The 20346-nt window shown below is 52.0% G+C and overlaps 1 protein-coding gene across 1 annotated transcript; it reads left to right on the top strand.

Annotated features, from left to right (window-relative positions):
- Positions 1 to 620: 620 nt before the first annotated feature.
- LOC137161872 (E3 ubiquitin-protein ligase TRIM39-like) lies at positions 621 to 18518 on the top strand. Its single transcript, XM_067561387.1, has 6 exons — positions 621 to 1046; positions 4160 to 4255; positions 6237 to 6467; positions 8065 to 8087; positions 8176 to 8279; positions 17965 to 18518. The coding sequence occupies exons 1-6, from the start codon at positions 621 to 623 to the stop codon at positions 18516 to 18518; spliced, it is 1434 nt and encodes a 477-aa protein (XP_067417488.1).
- The last annotated feature ends 1828 nt before the right edge of the window (positions 18519 to 20346 follow it).

Raw genomic sequence — 20346 nt, 5'->3', positions numbered from 1 at the left:
TTTTGCATAAACAGCCTACTCTGCCTAGGAGCACAGCAGAGAGAGCTGTTCAGGAGTCCTATATACTCTTTGATTCTTTTTTCTCCGTTGTTTAAAGACTGAGCTAATTAGCCCATTTCTACACTAGCATTTAAGTCAGCAAAATTTTTGTCACTCAGGGATGAGCGACATAAATTTTGCCGGATTAAGCATTCATGTGCACAGCTCTACGTCACAGGAGACACTCTCCCATCGACATAGCCCCGGCTGTTCATTGAGCTGGTTTTATTATGTTGACGGGACAGCTCTCTCTTGTTGATATATATAACATGAGTGCTCTTACAGCAGCACAAGTGTATTGAAACAGCATTTGGACCCTAAATAAACTACATTGATATTTTTGCTTTTATTTTAACTATGATGCTTTAATGACCTTGGGAAGTTCAGTGATATTCTCCCTCCTAATATCTCCTGTCCTATTATATCCCTTCACCATGACTTCCTTCACTCTCCCTGTCCTGCTGCATAGTTCTTTTCATTTCCTTTATATTTCTCTTGCAGTGCACCTCTCCTCTCCCCATGTTTGTGAGCCAAGGACACTGAGCAAAGGACAGAGAAATAAAATCCAGAGTCCAGCTGCAATGGCCTCAGCAATTCCAATATGGAAAATTCAAGAAGAAGCCACTTGTTTCATCTGCCTGGAGTATCTGACAGAGCCACTGACCACAGAGTGTGGACACAACTTCTGCCGAGCCTGCATCACCCAGTACTGTGAGCAAAGAGAACCTGAATCAGGCACAAAGTTCCCCTGTCCCAAGTGCCGAGTGCCATTCGAGAAAGGGAAATTCCGGCCCAACAGGCAGCTGGCCAATATCATAGAGAACATCAAACAACTGAAGTTAAAGCCAGGGAAAGTGCAGAAGGAGAATCTGTGTGAGACTCACCAGGAAAAACTCAAACTCTTCTGTGAGGAGGACGGAAAATCTATCTGTGTGGTTTGCAGGGAGTCCCGGGATCACCGGGATCACACTATTCTCCCCATCGAGGAGGCAGCCCAGGATTACAAGGTAGGGAATCGCTACTCCTCTGGGTTAAATAAGCCCATTAAGGGCTCTGTTGTGCTCTTCTCCAGTGGTGGCAGCTGGGATCAGTGGGAGGCCTGTTCTCCATCTGCTGGGTTCAGTACTGGAGCACACCAAACCCCTAGAGTGCCAGTAGCACAATCGGGGTACTGCAAATCAGAGACAAGCATTATAGGTGCTTCAGCAGCTAGGCCTTGTAGCCACTAGCCCTGGTGGGTTCCAACAACCCCTCAGACACATAGCCAAGGGGAAAGGTGTTTCCTAGGGCTGGCAGGAAGGGGAAAGGTTGCAGATCCCCCAGCTATAGAGACTTACAGAGTTACAGTTCTAGGTAAGTAATAGTGGTTCTTGCTGGATCCCTGGGGCTGTCTACTCAAGAATCAGGACTTTTCAGCCCTAGTGCCTGAGGTGCTGTTTCCAGTCCGGTCACTATTCAAGCAAACAGGAGCGTGTGGGTTTCCAGGCCAGGCTCCCTTAGTCTCTTTCACTGGGGCCCCTCAGCACTGGCTCCCTACCCAGCCACTGCTGTTGTCCCATAAACCCCACACAGACCTATACCCATCTTTAAGATCCGGCTCTCACAGCCTGTTCCGCACACAGCTTTGTGACCTTGAGGGCTTCCTCTTTGCAGCTTGTGGCTCACCTGGCAGCCATGGTCCCAAACAGAGCCCAACCACCTCCTGGTCCAGGGTCCTTCCCTTACCACGGGGGGAGAGGGATGTGCAGTGGGGAGGGGGCTGATGGAAGTTGAAGTCCCTTGCTTAGCAAGTTTATCACAGCTCTCAGCCAGCCATGGTTCAAAAGGGACTTGGAGAGCAATAGACAAACAAAATAGGGGACACATAGTTTCCAAATAGGAACTTAAAATTCGGGGGGGGGGGGGAGAATTTAGTCCCTCCTCACGGGATCAGGGAGGCTGCGGGGTTCAGTACCCACATCCAAGGATCAGGGGGCTGCTAATGGGTTCACTCCCCACTCCCAGTTTCAGGGGGGCTGCAAGATTCACTCCACGCTCCTGGGCTTAGGGGGTTCTCTCCCAGGTTCCAGGCGTGTTGCAGGGTTCACTCTGTGACAGATATTGTAACCACATGTTGTATCTGTGGGGGAACAGACTATATTATTCTTATGAATGGTTTAAGGTTATAACCCCTCCAGAGAGGTGCCAACCTCTAGGGAGGTTTGATATACTGGTTACACTGGGTTTCTCAGAGACCAACAGACCAAGAAATGGCTTTTGCTATAAAAAGGCTTCCTTTGAACTGACTCATGACCTTCTTTCTGATCCAGCAAATGGATCCAACCCCCGCCTCCAGGGCACAGCTCTAAATTCCTGCATTCATAATACTGTCCTTTAGGAGGGAGCGTCTCTAAATTATAATCTTCCACAAACATATCACTACAAGGACCTTACGCCAAGGGCCCCAAGCCTTGTAGAAGGGCTGGAAAGACTTTGGCCTACTAGGGCCCATAAGACTGAAGGGTGACCTCTGGTGAGCGGGAATGTTTATTGTTTGTATATGTTTTCTGTGTAATGCTTTCACCCTAAGAATAAAGGTGCTTGCTGAGACAGAGGTAGGTGGTAACTGGTAAGCACTGGCACTGCACTGTTCATAGCACAAGTTCATAGATTGAGAGCAGCACACAGGCACTGGCCATTCAGCAGACTGGCTTGCTGCGATATTGCAGTGTAAGGAAGGGGGTTGGGCAGCCTTAAATCCCCCTGGTCAGAAGGAAGCAGGACAATGTTCCTGTCCAGGGACAAGTGATGGCTGGAGACCTGAGACCTGACTGGACAGTGTGAGACTGGATCATGGAGGGGATGGGGGGATATACCGGTTCAGTTACCCTGAAACTGAGACACACTTCCCCCTCAGATTCAGAGTGGGCTACAGGGTTCACCCCCCCCCCTCCCACTTTCATGGGGGCTGCAGGGTTCACTCCCCATCAGTGTAAATCTCTCTCTCTCTCTCTCAGTCTCAGGACTCTCTGTTTCTGAAGTTAATAATTGTCACCCATAAAGCATGGGGGACATTGGATCTGAGTGGGTGCAGAGCACTCTGGGCCTGAGATGAGTGACACCCAGGGTAAGGGGGGCCCATGAGATGCAGCAGTAGGGGGAAGGGCATACAGAAGGGATCAGATCCTGCGTCTTCTGATGGCTGCTTGGAGCTGTTCCATTTTCACACAGATTTGCCCCTGTCTTGATGCCTTCCCCACCCAGGTGAGTTCTAGCAGCTGCAGATCCAGGGCTGGGCTCAGTGTCCAGAAACTTCAGCTAATCTCCTGCATTCCAGAGGCTCTGAGCGCAGCAGCCATGTGGGGAAAAGTCTCCCCCCGGGATCAGCATATCAGCCAGACAATGCCCTAGGTCCTGGAGCGCAGACCCTGCTGCCTCTGCCCAGGGCATTCTCCTAGCTTTGTTATTACAATATGCATTTCCCACAGGGCTGGACTGAGGCAACCCAGGGCCCCAGGCTCCACACCCTGACACAGGGCCCTGCTGTGACTCTGTTTCTCTGGCAGTGGCTGGGGAAGGGGCCACCCACTCAAGGGCTGTGTGCTGGGGGTGGGGCCTGCAGAACTCTCTGGACAGGCTGGTGGAGTGGCTGGGGGCTCCATCCCCTTGGAGACACTGGTGGCAAGGGAAGGGGTCCCTTCTCCCCTGAGAGAGGAAACAGAATCAGGGAGTCCCCCATCACCCCAGTACTGACCCAGGGAGTTGGGGTGTCCCTGCTTGGGTTGGAGGACAGAGTCACTGTGCTCTCTTTTCCTGCCATGCATAGAGCCCTCTGCTGGGGTGCGGTTGACTGCTTAACACCCCACAAAGACACGTGGCAATTCCCTCTCAGGGCGATTGGCTCAGGCTCTCTGCAGACTCAGGCAGATGTTGCACACTCAGGGCATGTTTTCAGTATATTCTTTTTAGCCCTGAGGATTTGAAACATGATCTTTTTAATGGAAGTAATCATATGTCTTCAGTAGCTGGGGCCTAGACATGGAGCTATAGGACCTCTGTTTCATCTGGCCCTGTGTCCTGCAATCTCCGCTCTTCAGACATGCAGATTAATGGCTGTTTATTACCCATGATGCCCCTGCAGGTGAAACTCCAGGGAGCCCTGAACCCTCTGAGGAATGAGCTAGAGGAGGGCCTGGCACTGACATCTGAGGAGGAGAAGAAAATCACACAGTGGCAGGTGGGTGTCTGGATTTATCCTTCCCAGAGCCCTTCCCCCTGCAGTGTTCCTGGGGATGAGGGGCAGTAAAATTGTGGGATGAGGTTATAACCTGGTCTGGCTGTTTGCTTGGGACATTGCCATGGTGACAGGAGCAGGAAACATCTCCGCTGAGGATCCCAGTGCAACAGCCCTGGGGGAGGAGGAGGTTCCTGGCATTTGGGCAGCAACTCATTCCAGGGCTCTACATACACCCAACCTATACTCACTACAGAACCACTGTCACTGCACCCTGACCTCTGCACCCACCCACACACACTACACACACCCTGCCCAGATACAGCCTGCACTTCTACACCCCCCCAACTAATCCTGATATCCACTCACTGTCCTGTCACACAGACTCACTTGCTCCTCATGAAGCCAGACCTGCCCTTAGAGCAGCCCACTCAGATGCTTTCCTACTCGGGTTGCCAGGTGTCTGGTTTTTGACTGGAAATTCCAGTAAAAAGGGGGGACCTGGCAGTATCCGATCAGCACTCCTGACCGGACACTGAAAGTCCAGTTACCTGCAGTAACTGGCCTCCACCACCAGAGGCAGGTAGAGCAGCAGCTGCTGCTGGAGCCTGGAGTAGCCCTGAGGAATGGCTCTGGTGGAGAGTGGTACCGGCAGCTCCCTCATCCTGCCCCAATCACCCCCCCCACATCCAAGAGCACGGTTTTCCCTCCCCTGCCCTGGCCCTGTCACCTCCACCCCCAGAGCACAGCTCTCCCTGCACCATCTTACCCGAGTCACGCATCCCCAGAGTGCAACTCTCCGTCAAATATCCTGCCCCAGTCACCCCTCCGCCCTGAGCACTCTGCTCAGCTGGCAGGGGGAGGGACCAGTGAGCGATGGGAGTTGGATGGAGAGAAGTTGGGAATGGGATCTTGAGGGAAGGGGTGGGATCTCTGGGAAAGAGAAGGAACAGGGGGTGGGGAAGATGCCAGCGCTCATTGTCCAGTTTTCACAAATTAGGAAGTTGGCCACCCTATTTCCAACCCTTCTAATGAGTGGGGAGGAAGCACCCTAAGTTTTCAGAGAAATCCCCTATGATTGGCTGCTTTCCCCTGCCTGATAGTGAAGGGCAGCCAATCAGAGCTATGAAGTGTTTTGATGGACAGCCTGGTCCCTCAGCCTGTGCAGCAAAGAGAGTTCCTGCTTTCTGGCTGTGCAAATAAAAGACTGTCCCTGTCCCCCATTTCCCCATGTAACACTGCTTCATGTGCTGCCCCAATCCTTGTACCACTGCCTTGTGTGCTGACCCCCACGCAGGTACCATTGCCTCCATGTGCTGTCCTCTATTTCCCCACCTATATATCACGACGTCTCTGTGTTGGTCACTATCCCATCCATGTACCACTGTCCCCATATGCTAACCCCTATTCTTCCCCTGATCTGTCCCACAACTAGCCCCCAGGTCCCAGCTCCCCCTTACCACTGGGGCTTTCTGGGGGCCACTGATTTTCAGGGAGTGGCCAGATGCTGCCACCTATCTTCAGTGTTCAAGGGGTCACCAAGAATGGCTACAGCCTGCCCCCCAGTCCAGCAAGAGCACCAAGATCTACGAGAGCAGAGACACAGCCCTCCCATCCTGCCACACAGAGCCCTGGCCCACAGAGCATGGGAGCGGCTGCGGTTGGGGATAAGGGGCAGTGGTTGGGAGTGTGACCCAATTACTTTTTTCCAGAAGGACATTTTTCAGTTCCATTACCATAAGCCGTAGCTCTAAAAAGTCATCTGATTCATGATCCTTGCACCCCATGACTAGCAGGCCTGCTCCCTCATCCATGAGGAAGACTCAGAGCAGCATGTGACTAGCATTTGATTTAGTTGGGGTTGGTCCTGCTTTGAGGAAGGTGTTGGACTAGATTACCTCCTGAGGTCCCTTCCAACCCTCATCTTCTATGATTCCATGACTCTGGCTCCACGGCCTTATTCCCTCTCCATTTTTTACTAAAGCACAAGGTGGAGAATCGCAGACAGTCGATTAAACGTGAATTTAAGAAACTGCACCAGGTTCTGAGTGAAGAAGAGCAGCTGCTTCTGCAGAGACTGGCGGAAGAGGAAAGGAAAACTCTGGAGAGACTACAGGACAATATAACAAAACTCTCGGAGCAGAATGCCACTCTGATCAATCTCATCACAGAGGTAGAGGAGAAGTGTCGGCAACCAGCTACTGAGCTGCTGCAGGTGAGTCTGTTAACAATCTCCCCATCCATCCCTGCAGCATTAAAATCTCCAGTCAGTGATTAAATCCAAGGAGTTTCATGACAAATCATGTTTCCAGTGCCTGATCTGACTGTTTCCCAACACAAACAGAAGCCCAGGCGCAAGGTCCTGTCAGCGCAGACAAGCACAGTCTGTGTTAGACTGAATCACAGATGCAGCAGAGGCTTTCCCTGTCGAATGTGTGAAAAAGGAGCAAGGGGCTGGCATGGTCCCTGCTGTGACTGCTGGAATCTGGCCAAATTTGGCTGATAAGTAGAGATTCTGAGCCATGTAGTGACATGGGTGAGGGGGGAACCAGGAGCCAAAGTGAACTCTCAAATTATTGGAATGAAGGGGCTGAGACTCTCATTGCTAGCCATTGATGCTGCGGGTTTCCATCCATGGTGTCAGCCTGGGACACCTGGGGCCTGAGATTGGGAAGGGCTGAGCACCCACACTCCACTTGAAGCAATGGGAGCTGCAGATGCAGCAAGAAGATGGACAGGAGGGAGGCTGGGGACAATCTGGGTGGAAGCTCTGCAGTGAAGTGGAGTGAGAGGCAAAGGGAGTTAGGGATGCTGCTGCTTTCCTTAGGCCAACAAAGCTCCTTGTTCAGTGTTCACAGAACGTCACGTTCTTCCAGTCTGTGCCATTGTCACATGACCCTCAGCTCCATAGGCAGCACCTGAGTCTTCCATTTGGGGAGGCTCACACGCAAGCGCCGGAAGCTCCGTAAAAGTGGTAGGGGCCACCAGTGCCTGGACCATGGCCCTGCCCCCGAGTTCCTGCCCCCACTTGGCCTGCCTCTTCTCCCCAAGGACCCCCTCGCTCTGCCTCTTCCCATCCCCTCCCCAAGGCCCTCTGCCAGCTGCTCGCTCCTGTCTGCCTCTTCCCCTGAGGTCCCCCCACCTGCCACTCATTCCTCTCTTCCTCTTCCACCGGGGTCCCCCCACCCGCCACTCACTTCTCTCCGCCTCTTTCCCCAAGGCCCCACACCTGCCCACTTGCTCTTCTCTAGCCCATTCCTGGAACAGGGGGGCCATGTCCCCATCACTTTCTCCCACCTTAGGTGAGCACCAGGAGTGAGGGGACTGAGAGATGCAAGCAATGGGCAGAGGGTCCTCAGGGAAGGAGGCAGAGAGGAGCAAGTGGCAGGCAGAGGGAGATCTTGGGGGTAGAGGAGGGGCGGGACAACAGTCCAGACACTGGTGGCCTCCCTCATTCCCCACTTCTATGGAGCTTCTCTTCCAGTGCTCCAAAGGCAACAGCAGGTCGGCACACTTCCAGAGAGGTGACTCAAGCCACATTCGCAGCATTTCCCCCCGGCATGGCCAGCCATTTTTGTGGAGGCTTAGCCTCCCTTAGCCTCTTATACGTGCCACCCTTACTCAGCTCCTGTGAGAATCAGTGTCAGGGCAGACAAGGCACCTGAAATCAGTGATCACTTCTGAATATCCTGCACAGATGGGTCTGCCCTGAAGTGCTAAATGTTGTGGATTAAATCTGATACAGAATGGAAAGACACTCACTATTTTTGCACATGACGTTAACCAAGCTCACTCTCTCTGTCTCCTTTCAGGATGTGGAAAGTGCATTGATCAGGTCTGTTTACATTTCCATTACTCCATCTATTCCTGTGAGCGATGTGTGTGCAGAGCAGCCGAGTGATGACGGGACGTTTTCTTTGCAGGAGTGAGAATGTGAAACTCCAGCAACCAGAAGCCGTTTCTCCTGCCCTGATGAATGTGTACAAAATCTGCCTTGACATGAGGGAAATGCTAGAGAGATTCACCAGTGAGTTAAAGATCCGGGGTTGGTTCCATTTACATGAGGGTGGGGGGGAGAACTGATTTGTGTTGTGGATGGGGACAAATGGTGAGGTCCACATTGGGATCGTCAGCCTGGCGTGGCAGCAGCCCCATAGCCAAGGCTGGCCGAGCTCTCTCATCTGGAGGAGGAAGAGAAAGAGGTCTCCCTTTTCCACTGTGCACTGCTGCTCCTCTGTGTTTGGCTTGACCACCAGCTGACCCTTGGTGGCTGCTCGTGTGCTCAGAGCACAGTGTGTTTCTGAGCACTCTCAGCACTGGCCAAGCTCTGCCCCAGGAAGTCTATGTTCTAGGGCTTCTTTGTACTCTAGTGTTGCACCACTTTAATTATCCCAGTATAGTTAAATTGGCACAGCCCTGTGTATGGGAAGGGGAATAGGCTTACTGGTGTAAGGCACCTTTATACTGGTATCATTGTGTCCACACAAGGGATTGTACTAGGTCAACTATATCAATAAAACTTCATCCTCCAACTAACATGGTGACACTGGTGTCAAAATCTGGGTGGAAAGGCCTGCAATGCCCTTTGTGTTCCCTGGGGACAGAAGCAGGAGAATGCTGAGCGCTTCTGAAACACCTGCCCCAAGAACCTGAATCTTTGCTGAGGGAGAGAGATTGAAACACAAGCTCCTTTTCTCATTCTAGCCCTGACCCCTTCACCTCTCCTACCCACATTGCCCTTCACAAGTGCTGCCCAAAGAGGTGGCAGGGATACAAGATTGTGGGCAAGTGACACCAACCCCTACTTTTCCCACGCATCCCTCGTGGCCCCCAATAGGAGCTTCCTTCCCCCTTCCAGCAGGGAAAGGTGAGCACCATTTCCTGGGAGTAGTTTGAAGGGGCTGAGCTGAGTTTATCTCTCCCAGCTTAATGAGGTGATATAGTTGGTGGCAGCTGCTGGGCCAGATTTCTGGATTCCAGAGAGCCAGAACCCCAGGCTGCAGGGGAATCGGTTAACTCTTTTGTGGCCGGCTGAAGCAGCACATCCCTGATCCCTTATCCGCTTACTGTCCCCCGTCCTAGCACAGTCTGTTGCCACTGGGCCCGGGACATGGCTGGATCCTGGGGCCATTTCACATCCCAGTCATGAGCCTGCTGGGATCCTTGGCCCCTTTTCTCATTGCCTCATTTTAGGGAATCTCCACTCCCTCCTGTTACCCAGGGTTTCCTGAAGTGGTAACTTAACTATTTCTCTACAGGCAGTATCAGGAATAAATCAAGGGGGACACAGCTCCTCCAGCTTATAAATGATTGGTACAAACAAAAGTCCATTTACCTAAAACCACTCTTATTAGGTCTCAAGCACACACACATAAATCTGCTATATCAGTAGCTTCAGAGCATCCCAAACATTTATAATTGCCCATATTTTGTGCATTTATTACATCTTGTACCTCTGGCTGGACATCTCCTGGGATCTCTTGGGATATGACTTTTTCCGCACCTTGTTTATGCAGGATGGACTTTGTGCCTAGTAGCACGGACCTCTCTCTCCTTGCCTCAGAGGTTTTATGATAATGACTTTTAGCACTTAAGTGAATGTTTACAGTTTCTAAGCTAGTTTCGGGTTTTTAAAGTTGATCCTGCCTTTTGTTCTGCTGTTTGACTAATTCAGACAGCTGTGCTTTCTGCTTAGTTGTGGCTAGGGCTAAATCTCTCTTCACTTGTAGCTGCTGTGAAAGATTTATATCTGATAACCCAATAACCAGCCTGTCTCATATTTTCATGTTTTGCAGTTCCAAAGTCACAGTTTTCAGCCAATGCATGCTTATAGAACATTCAACTGTTTCTCCTGGTTCTTGAGTTCTCTGGAGAAAACATGCTCTTTCATAAACCATATTGCTCTGAGGTATAAAGTATGCATCAAACATAGCTAGAAACCTTTCATCTTTGAGACTGTTTTTAGTAAAGTCAAAGAATCTAAGGATATGCTCTGCCTGATTCCCTATACCATGAATTAAAGAAAATATCTGTATATCTCCATTGTGAAGGTTTGTCAAAACTGATGTTCTCTGAGCTATTAAAGAGTGGCACGTTGATGAGATCCTGCAACCTTTGTGGCTTTTTTCCTTCTGTCTGCAACCTCTATTGCTTTGCACTATCTGTTTATGTTCTCTCTGGCACTAGTTTATTTTTGACACCATGTCATGCTCCTATACCAGATATGGACTGGCTAAAGAGCTTCCTTCTGAGCCAGATACACACCAGGTGTGTTCAGTATAAGATTCTATAATTTTCTGCCAGGTTTGGCTGAACTTAGTTTAGAAAAGGTATTTTACATGCATTGCCACCTAGTGGCTGAACAGTACAATACAATTTAGCATTCCATTACAATTCATAAACCGGCGTCAGGCTGCCTCATGGTCTCTCCAACAGCAGCATCCCAAGATGCATTCACACATGCTCCTTTTGGAGTCAAGGTCATCTTTCATTCAGACTAACCCCTTATTAGCATCTCTAATTACTTCTGGCTGCATCTTTTTTCCTGCAACCTTCAGTAAAGGAGCTATGGGAGGCCACTTTGGATTCTCTTCCCACATGGTCCCACATGACCATGTGTATTGTTATCAGCTGGAAAAGCACCTTTCTGCTCCTCCTCTTTGGGACACATATTTCCTTTAGAATGTACTTCTTTTTAGCCCAGATCTAGTTCAGGCTTTATGTTCCTCTTTGAGGTGTCTGGGTGGAAGAGATCTCCTATTTCTTCTCTTTCTACTTCAGCTTCCTCTTGGATGTGTGTTTTTATGTCACTCACATGGTTACTTTTCCTTTCAGCAGGTGGAATTCCCACCTCAGAGACTCCATCTTTCACCTGATGATCCTGTATCTCTACATCCACCACAGTGCTATTCTTGTCTCCAGCTGGTCGGTATAACTCGCAGCCCAGCTATTCTGGAGAAGGTTTGCCTTCTCTGTCTGGCATAATTTCTGCTCTTTCCATGTGGTTGTCACCTTAGCCTTTGAGTTCTCCAAATTTGTATGTATCTCAGAATTGGGCTTCATTCCACACTTGATCTTAAGCTGCTCCTGAAACAACAAACAACAAACATTGCTGTTCCCTGGTCACCTTCCAGGGCTGAGACAGCCAGCTCCTCTCCCTCTGTATGGCTTAAGCTGAGATCCAGTCCCTTGAGCAGCACATCTTCTCTAGCTCCTGCAAGACCACAGCCTTCTGGGACTGTGGGGTGTTCTGTTGTGCAAGGCCTTCTGCCCTGATCCCCATATCTGTAGCACTCTTCTCTTCTAGTCTTTCCAATCCATTGGATTTTCTGGATAGCTGAAAAAAGCTTCCCTTTTAGCCACCAGCTCTGTATTTGTGCCTGTTGACTTATTCCCCTAAAATGCCTTCCAGGACATGCAAGGTATCACTCTGCTCCCCTGAGTAAATGCAGTCTCCTGGTAATTTACTGCTGGGCTCTATCTTATTGCACATACCAGAATCCTCATCATGCTCCTCTGCCCTTTCCTGAGCCATGATACTTAGCCTTTCTAGTTCTTGAACTTGTTCCAGGAGCTGTTCCTTCGCTTGTCTTATGATACATCTACATTTGCACTGGGAGATGATTCCTAGATCATGTAGACGTACCTGAGCTAGAGACTAAAAATAGCAGTGTGGCCAGCATAGCAGAGGTGGCAATCTGAGTTAGCCGCCAAAGTACAAACATGACGACCTCCTTGGTATGTAGTCAGGAGGCTGGCCCGAGATGCCCAGACTACCTTGGCTATACGGATACATTTAGCATGCTAGCTTGAGCTGAGCTAGTGCAGCACACTTCCCAGCTCAAATATAGACAAACCCGCAGTTTCAAGTTCTCCTTGTTACTTCCTTCTAATTGATGCAGCAGGTTCATAAGTCAAAAAAAGCACTTTTATAGTTTTCCAGCCACCCTACTCATATCCTGCAGCCCTTTCTGGAGCACCTCACTCACAAGGTGGAAGGCTTGTTCATGCCCTTCCAGTTTTGGCTTCTGAGTAGCTTCCCCCTTGCATCTCTCATTTTCTACATTGGCTGACTGCAGCTTGGCTTTCTTGAGACTGTTGTTCACCATCTCCCTGTTGCTTTGGCTGAACTATTCGGCTCATCAGGTGTTGTTTCTAGTCTAGGGCCAGGGCTACTTGCCCATGGGTATTGGCAATTCCAGCTACCACTTCATCCCTGTTGTGTTGTGTCCACTGCTTGTTACATTCAGCAGCTGCAAATTACTTCTGCATTTGAATAATCTCATCAGTCTGTGGCTCATACAGGTGTTGTGGCTGTATCTTGAACTGGTAGACATCTTGGAAGCTAGAACAGAATTTCTTCTGCTGACCCCCACGGTCCTTTTTGAGTGCCTTGACTTGTTTTCTTTGTTTAGTCACAAACAGGTGACTTCTCTCCTGCTCTGTGAGTAGCTGCTTCTGCCTATTAGTCACTGACTTTGCTCCCATTTCTCAGCCAGTTTCAGTAAGAAAGCTTGCCTTAGGCCTGCAAATTACATAGCTGTTTAATAAACCTATTAGGGCTCTTGTCACACCCATTTCCCAGGACCACCAGAACTTTTGAATCACTTTTAGCTTTTTTCCCAGCTCCCCTGGCCGGAAAGCCCGTGCTGTTCATGAGAGCTGCTAGTTGCACCTTTTTCTAATGGACTCCTTTCAGGCTCCTGGAGGAAGCTACTCAAAAGCACCAAACTCCCACACTTTGATTCTGGGAGCTAGGTGAAGGTGTCCCCGGTAAGCAGAGCGAAGTCTGAAATCCATGGCTGACATTTGTCCCTGAAGCTTATACCCCAAAGCCTGCTTTCTTGGCTCCCCATTTTGCCCAGTACTAGAAACTCTTACAGATCCATAGCAACATCCCCTCTGTCCAAAATCCAGTTATTGTAGGGCATCACCTTTTTACATGTCATAGAATCATAGAATATTAGAGTTGGAAGAGACCTCAGGAGGTCATCTAGTCCAACCCCCTGCTCAAAGCAGGACTAACCTCAGCTATATCATCCCAGCCAGGGCTTTGTCAAGCCTCAGCTTAAAAACCTCTAAAGATGGAGATTCCACCACCTCCCTAGGTAACCCATTCCAGGGCTTCACCACCCTCCTAGTGAAAAACTTTTTCCTAATGTCCAACCTAGACCTCCCGCCCTGCAACTTGAGACCATTGCTCCTAGTTCTGTCATTTGCCACCGCCGAGAACAGCCTAGCCCCATCCTCCCTGGAACCCCCTGTCAGGTAGTTAAAGGCTGCTATCAAATCCCCCCTCATTCTTCTCTTTTGCAGACTAAACAAGCCCAGTTCCCTTAGCCTCTCCTCATAAGTCTTGTGCTCCAGCCCCTTAATCATTTTTGTTGCCCTCCGCTGAACTCTCTCCAACTTGTCTACATCCTTTTTGTAGTGGGGGGCCCAAAACTGGACACAATACTCTAAATGCGGCCTCACCAATGCCGAATAGAGGGGAATAATCACTTCCCGTGACCTGCTGGCAATGCTCCTCCTAATGCAGCCCAATATGCTATTAGCCTTCTTGACAACCAGGGCACACTGCTGACTCATATCCAGCTTTTTATCCACTGTTACCCCCAGATCCTTTTCTGCAGAATTGCTGCCTAGCTCGTCGGTCCCCAGTCTATAACTGTGCATGGGATTCTTCCTTCCTAAGTGGAGGATGCTGCACTTTTCTTTGTTGAACCTCATTAGATTTCTTTTGGCCCAATCCTCCAGTTTGTTTAGGTCCTTCTGTATCCTATCCCTACCTTCCAGTTGTCCAGTTAATGTGGAGAGTCGGATAATGGAGGGTCAGATAAATGGGGTTCTACTGTATTCTACTTAGTCTAAAAGGTCTGAGACAAAATTTCCCTGCTGGGATCTACTTTGAGTGCAAATGAACGCCAAAACAAAATCTTCTTCGCTCTGCTCCAGCCCCTGGCTCTCAGTCAAGCTCCTTACTCTCCTCAACTCAGGAATGCTCGGCCCTCCTTCCTGGCGCTGGGTTTGGTTCAGTCTCTCATGCAATCAGGAGCACTCAGCCCTACTTCCCAGAGCTGGGTTCAGTTCAGACTGGTCCTTTATTCTCTGCAGGCCTCACTTTCACCTGCTTTCTCCAGCCAGGAGCAGCTCCCCAGGGCTCTGTCCTGCTGCTCCTGTGGCTGTCAATTGTCATCTCTGGCAGCTCCTTTCCCTTAGGCGGTCCCTCTCTAGGAGCCTCCCTTCCAGGCCTCTTGCTCTGGTGAACTCTCCTGATCAGCTCTCCTAGGATCCTCTTTCCTCAGCAGCTTTCTCTCCAAGAAACCCCTTCAGATGAGTCGTAGGAGGGTTGCCAGTCAAGGAAGCAGGGGTTTAATTACTTCCCGGTGGAGCTGGGTTGGATCGTTCTCCCTTTTAGAAGTCGGCCAAAGGCCCAGCCCCTGTGACAACCCTAATTTGCTCTGGGAGTGACTGAGCTTGGCTCAGCTCTGGTCAGTTCCTGACCCACATAAAGTTAAACCCAATTAGCCGTGTCCATTTGGCACTGGGATAGTGTGAGAGTGAGAATGACTCTGCAGCCCAGTGGTTCGGGCCTCACCTGGGAGCCCCAGAGTCCAGCTCCCCTGCTCCAGTGACCTTGTAATTATTGTTCCATAACCACAGTGACGGGAAGTGTTACGGCCCCTGGCACAGCCATGTCTCAGACTGTGTCTGCCAGGGTTTCCTTGCACCAATGAAGCTGCCCCGGTACAAACCATAGTACAGACATACTGCGCGGGTGTGAACTGGGACTGGCACCAGTGCAGCTTGTCCCAGATGGAGGAGGCAGTAAGTGGGGAAATGCCCCATCTCCTCCCCACTGCCCTGGCCTCATTAACAACAGTCTCTATTCCTCCCCAATAACCAGTGACACTCCCCAACAGCCCCCCCAATGCCTATCCCCTTACTGTCCTGCCCCTGTCCAGTGAGCCCAGCCCAGACACCCTGCCTATGCCTGGGGGAGGGGCTGGGCTGGGTGAGGGGAGGATCTGACCGTGGGGTTTGCCTGGCTGGAAAGTGATGCCCATGGGGCCAGCCAGCATGGAGAATCCCAGCCTAGTCAGTGTGTTGGGGGACAGCACTGACCTGCTCTTAGTAACATAGCAACCACAGCACAGAGATTCCCTGGGGCCTGCCCCCCTTCACCATTATCTTCCCTCCTGGTGCCTTCAACTCCCTCAGCCCCCTACCTCTTCTGGCCCCATCTCCCTCCCTTCCTGCTATACTGGTACCCACCCCTCCACTCATCCCCCTTTGCCACCCTGATGCCCACCTGTCTCCTCATTCCTCCTGCCCCTCCCTTTCCCATGCCCCCATTCACCCCCCTCTGCCTACCCTGTCCCCTGCCCCTCCCCCCCCCCCCACCATACTGGTACCGGTCCTTCCCCTCCACCCCTCTCTGACCTCCTGGCACTTGCCCCTTCCCTCAACCTCTCTGTCTACAGTGCCCAGCCCTCCCCTTCACTCCACTGTGCCCCACTGTCCCTCCTGGTGCCTGCCCCTCCCTCTTCTCATCCCCATCTGCCCCCCTGGAACCTGCCACATTCCTCCCCCCTCTGGCCCTCTAGCACCCCACCGATCCCTCACTCCCCTCCTGCCACCCACCCCAACCCCTCCCCTTCCTGTCTTACACCTTCCTCTCTCTTAGCTCCCCTTTCCACCCTCACACCCCCTCTGCCCCCGGCACCTGCCTCTCCACTCGTCCCCCTCCTCCCTCCTTGCTCCCCCTCTGCCTCACTGGTGAATTCCCATCTCTTTGCCTCCCTTTCCCTGCCACCCACCCCTTCTCTCCCCCAACTCTGCCCTCCGGCACCCGCCCCTTCCCTTCCCCTCTCTGCTACTCTGTGGCAGCCCCTCCCCTTGTTCCCCTCTTTCTCCTGGAGCCTGCCCCTGCCTTAACCCCCCTCTGCCTCCGTGGTTCTGACCCTCCTCTCAATCCTTCTGTCTCTTGGTGCCTGCTCCTCACCACACCCCCATATGCCTCCAACCTTCCCCCACCTCCTCTAGTGCTCATTCCTCCCCTCACCAGCCTCTGCCCCCTGGCACCTGCCCCTCCCCTAAACCTGCTCTGCTCCACATGACTCCCTCCCCTAATCCCAGACTCTGCCCTCCTGTGCCTGACCCTTCTCTTGCCCCCCTGTCAAGCTGCCTGCTATGGGTCACAGCTAACAGAGCCAACCTCAGGTCAGATTGCCAGAACACAGGGCATGTACCCCGCCCGGTGGTGTACTTTATCAGAAGACTTCACCAAAATGCTATGCTAGTTATTATCAATCCACAAACACTCCCCGTCTGCCTCTTTGGCCCCTTGTGGACGATCTAGACAAAGCAGCCTTCAGTGAGAAATAATTATTCAAACCAGAAATCACATCGCTTAGGTTTTTCCAGCTCCAGAGAGCCAGCCACGTACCCAGGTCAAAATACACTTCAGGATCTCACCCGAAACCATGCTGGTAGCCAGTCGTTGGTACACGAATGAAAGATTTATTCATTGAAAAGAAAAGAAGCGAGTTATTAAATGGTTAAAGTGAGACAGTTGATGTCAGAGTCTGTAGATCGGGATAATAGCAGTCATGTTAGTGTGGTGAGCTTGGCCCTTTTGGGATGTAAAGGAGTAATTAAGACAGGCCCACCCTTCCCCTCACAGCCCTCTGCTCTTCAGCACCTGCCCCCTCCTAGCCCTCATCTGTTCCCCTGGCATCCGTCCTTCCCCCCATCCCATCTCTGGCCCCTGGTGACCGCTCCTACCCTCAGCCCCCTCTGCCTGGCTGGTGCCCACCTGGCTCATCACCCTTCCCTGTCCCCCTCATGCATACCAGTTCCCTCGCCACCCCCTCGAACCCCATGGCACCTGTCCATTCCCTTGTCCCCCCTCCGCCCCCTGGCATCCCTTCCCCCCTTGTCCCCTCTGCCACTCTGCCACCTGCCCCTTTCATTTCCTCTCTTTTCCCCCTCCTCACCCTCCTACCCCACTATCACCTGCCCTCCCCTTGCCCCAGATTTGCCCCCAGGTGCCCACCACTCTCCTGGCACCCTTCTGCCCCCATGGTAACCTCCCCTCCCCCAATGCCCTCTGGCCCTCAGGGGCCCACCCCTCTCCTTGTCCCCTTCTGCCTGCCCATTTCCTTGACTCCCCTTTGCCCCACTGGAGCCCACCCCTCCCCTCGATTCCCTCATCCCTGCCCATCCCTTCATCCCCCCCATGTCCCCGGGCTGTGATCCTGTCCTCACCTCCTCTTTTCCCTCTTGTGCTTACACCTTCCCTTGCTCCCCCCTCTGGTGCCTGCCCCTTCTCTCACCCGGGGTCACTCCTCCCCTTGCTCCACTTCACCCCCCACTGCCTGTCTTGTGCTAGCCCCTCACCTCACTACCTTTTGCCCTTCCCCTCCCCTTTGATCTTCCAGCATCATCTTTTCCCCTCACCCACCCCTCTACTGCCCCATCCCCCCAGGGCCTGCCCCTGCCCACCCTAATGAAACCTGCCACCATGACCCCCTCCTACTCCTCCCACATCCCCATCCTTCTCCTCTAATTGTCTCTTCAGAGTCAGACAGGGCCGTGACTCCACTTAAAGAGCAATAACCCTGACACAGCGATTAATGGGGGCACAGGTTAATTTCTCTTTATCTCAGTGACCAGCCCCAGCCCGGCACTGACTCTGACTCTCTCCCCAGTGGACGTGACTCTGGATCCAGGCACAGCTCATCCCAGCCTCGTCCTGTCTGAGGATCGGAAACGTGTGAGACTCGGAGACAAGTGCCAGAATCTGCCCAGCAATCCTGAGAGCTTTGATTCTTGTCCCTCTGTCCTGGGCACTCAGGGATTCACGGGCGGGAGGCGTTACTGGGAGGTGGAGGTGGGAGACAAGACTGAGTGGGCTCTGGGCGTTTGTAGGGAATCTGGGCACAGGCCGGGGAATGTGAGACTCAACCCTGGTAATGGATACTGGGCTGTGTGGCTGAGAGGTGGGGAATACAAGGCCTGCACCTATCCCTCCACCTCCTTCCCCGTGCGTGTCAGGCCCAGCCGGGTGGGGATTTTCTTGGACTATGAGGCAGGCGAGATCTCATTTTACAATGTCACTGACAGATCCCATCTCTTCACTTTCACCAACACCTTCTTCGGGAGGCTCCGCCCTTATTTCCATCCTGGTCTCAATGCTGGGGGGAAAAACGTGGCTCCCCTGATCATCTGCCCAGTCCCAACTGGAGGGAATCTCTGTCCCTGACAGTGGCACCTGCAGCAGAGACTGTCCCATCCCAGCGCTGACCAGCCCCCAGGCCTGTTCCCATGGGAAGGGTATAAAGGGCATCACCTGCCTGCTCCCTACCCCCTTCCCCTCTCAGTTCCCAGCACTAGGCCTGTGAGCTGAAAGGAGAGTAGAGGGGCAAAAAGGGGCGGGGGTTTAGGCTGCTGGGCTGTGGGGGTCAAGGGGGGGCAGGCTGCTGGGCTTGAAAAGTAAAAATGTGGGTCTCATGCTGCTAACATTGCAGAGACAATTGTTTATACCATGAATGTGAATGACAGTCAGGTCAATGCTCCTACCTGACTGGGTCTGAAAGGAAAGAGCCATGAGCAGGCAGGGTAGGCCAACGGCTCCAGAACCTTATTCAGCCAAAGCCCCGTGCTCTGCTGAGATGGGAGAATGGGTCAGTACACGTGGCACTGGGAGGGGGTTGGTTGGTTTAGGGGATGAAGTAGCTGCCCCTGATTGGACAGTGTTCCTTGGGGGACCACTAGGCAAATCAAACCCCCATTTGCTGCAGCCCATCAGTGTATGCTTGAGGCCCATTGAACTGAATTCACCCCCCGTTACACACTGAGACCAGCATGACAGAGACCTTTATCTGTCCCTGAGAGGACCCCACCTAGCTGTGTTTGTGAAGCAGCGGGAGCGGGTTCAGGGGATTCCCAGGTCCTCTCAGGGCCATTAACTGCATTGTCCGACTCCCAGAGAAAAGCCAGTCCAGGAGTCCAGAGAGTGCAATGGGGCCTATGAGCAACAGGGAATGTCCCAGCTTTTACTGTCCTAGGGAAGTCTCCCCATGTGTCCGTCCCACATTCCCCCTGCCCCACATCTTCATTGTCTCTGCCTGGAACCTGGTCCCATCATGATGGAGGGGGCGGATGGGGAGTGGGGAGAGCGGGGGAAGGGGGATCAGACCAGAGGATGGGGATTGACAGCCCAGCCCCAGGACTGTGTGAGCGATGGGCCCAGGCTGGGTGAATGGGACCCGCTCATGGGAAGGAGCCCAGGAACTTTTCTTCTCCTCTTCCAACATGTTTGCTCCATCCCAGCCACACAGTCCCAGTGCTGCACAGCTCGCGTCTTCCTGGAACCAGCTCCTGTGGACTCCACCCTCCCTACCTCTTTCCTGCCTCTCCTCAAAACCCTCTTCCAATGGAGCCCTGAACCCTCCCTCTGTGCCAGGGAACATTTAAACATGGGTCAATGCCCCTGGTCTGTGCAGTGTGAGCTTGCCAAGCAGCGACCATGTCTGTGGACCTGTCTGGTATGCCCAGCACTGAGGGGCTAGAAGGATATTACTGAGCAATCACAATAACCCCACAGGCAGCACAAAGGGGTCTGTTTAGCTTGTGAGTTCCCAAAGAAGCGTCTGTCTCCCCCTGCTGGTCTGTATCATGCTCTGCACATGGTGAGAGCCACAGAAATATTAGTGACCGCCCAAGAAGGCCAGAATTCAAGCATTCAGATACCCTCTGGAAGCCTGCATCCCAGTTTAGAGGACCCTTCTGTGCAGCCCTGCCCTTGGAGAGCCCTCGTACCAGAACATGTAAGGGTGACACCAGCTTGGTAAAGTCTTTTATGAAATGCCTATGGTACCCAATGAACCCCAAGTACCTCTGGACATCCTGTACCATGGTGGACATCAGCAGTAAAATATTAGCTAAACACATAACTGTGCAGATGATGGTCGTTTATTTTCAAATTGTATTTTAAGTTATATCTGTAAAATAACTTAAAATGTGTACAAAAATAAATGTGGTTCCAAGTCTGATACTAATAGTAATGATGGAGTCAAATGTTAGTGAAT

Source organism: Emydura macquarii, unplaced genomic scaffold (assembly GCF_026122565.2).
Source record: "Emydura macquarii macquarii isolate MOO-44397 ecotype Brisbane River unplaced genomic scaffold, CSIRO-AGI_Emac_v2 contig_2393, whole genome shotgun sequence".
NCBI classification, from domain to species: domain Eukaryota; kingdom Metazoa; phylum Chordata; order Testudines; family Chelidae; genus Emydura; species Emydura macquarii.
Note: the sequence above shows the minus strand (reverse complement) of the source record. Positions and strands in the feature narration are given on the sequence as shown.

Coding starts and splice junctions, on each gene's coding strand:
- LOC137161872 (XM_067561387.1), top strand. CDS start 621: ATGGCCTCAGCAATTCCAATATGGAAAATTCAAGAAGAAGCCACTTGT. Junction 1,047..4,159: donor AGGCAGCCCAGGATTACAAG/GTAGGGAATCGC, acceptor ATGCCCCTGCAG/GTGAAACTCCAGGGAGCCCT. Junction 8,088..8,175: donor GTGGAAAGTGCATTGATCAG/GTCTGTTTACAT, acceptor TTTTCTTTGCAG/GAGTGAGAATGTGAAACTCC.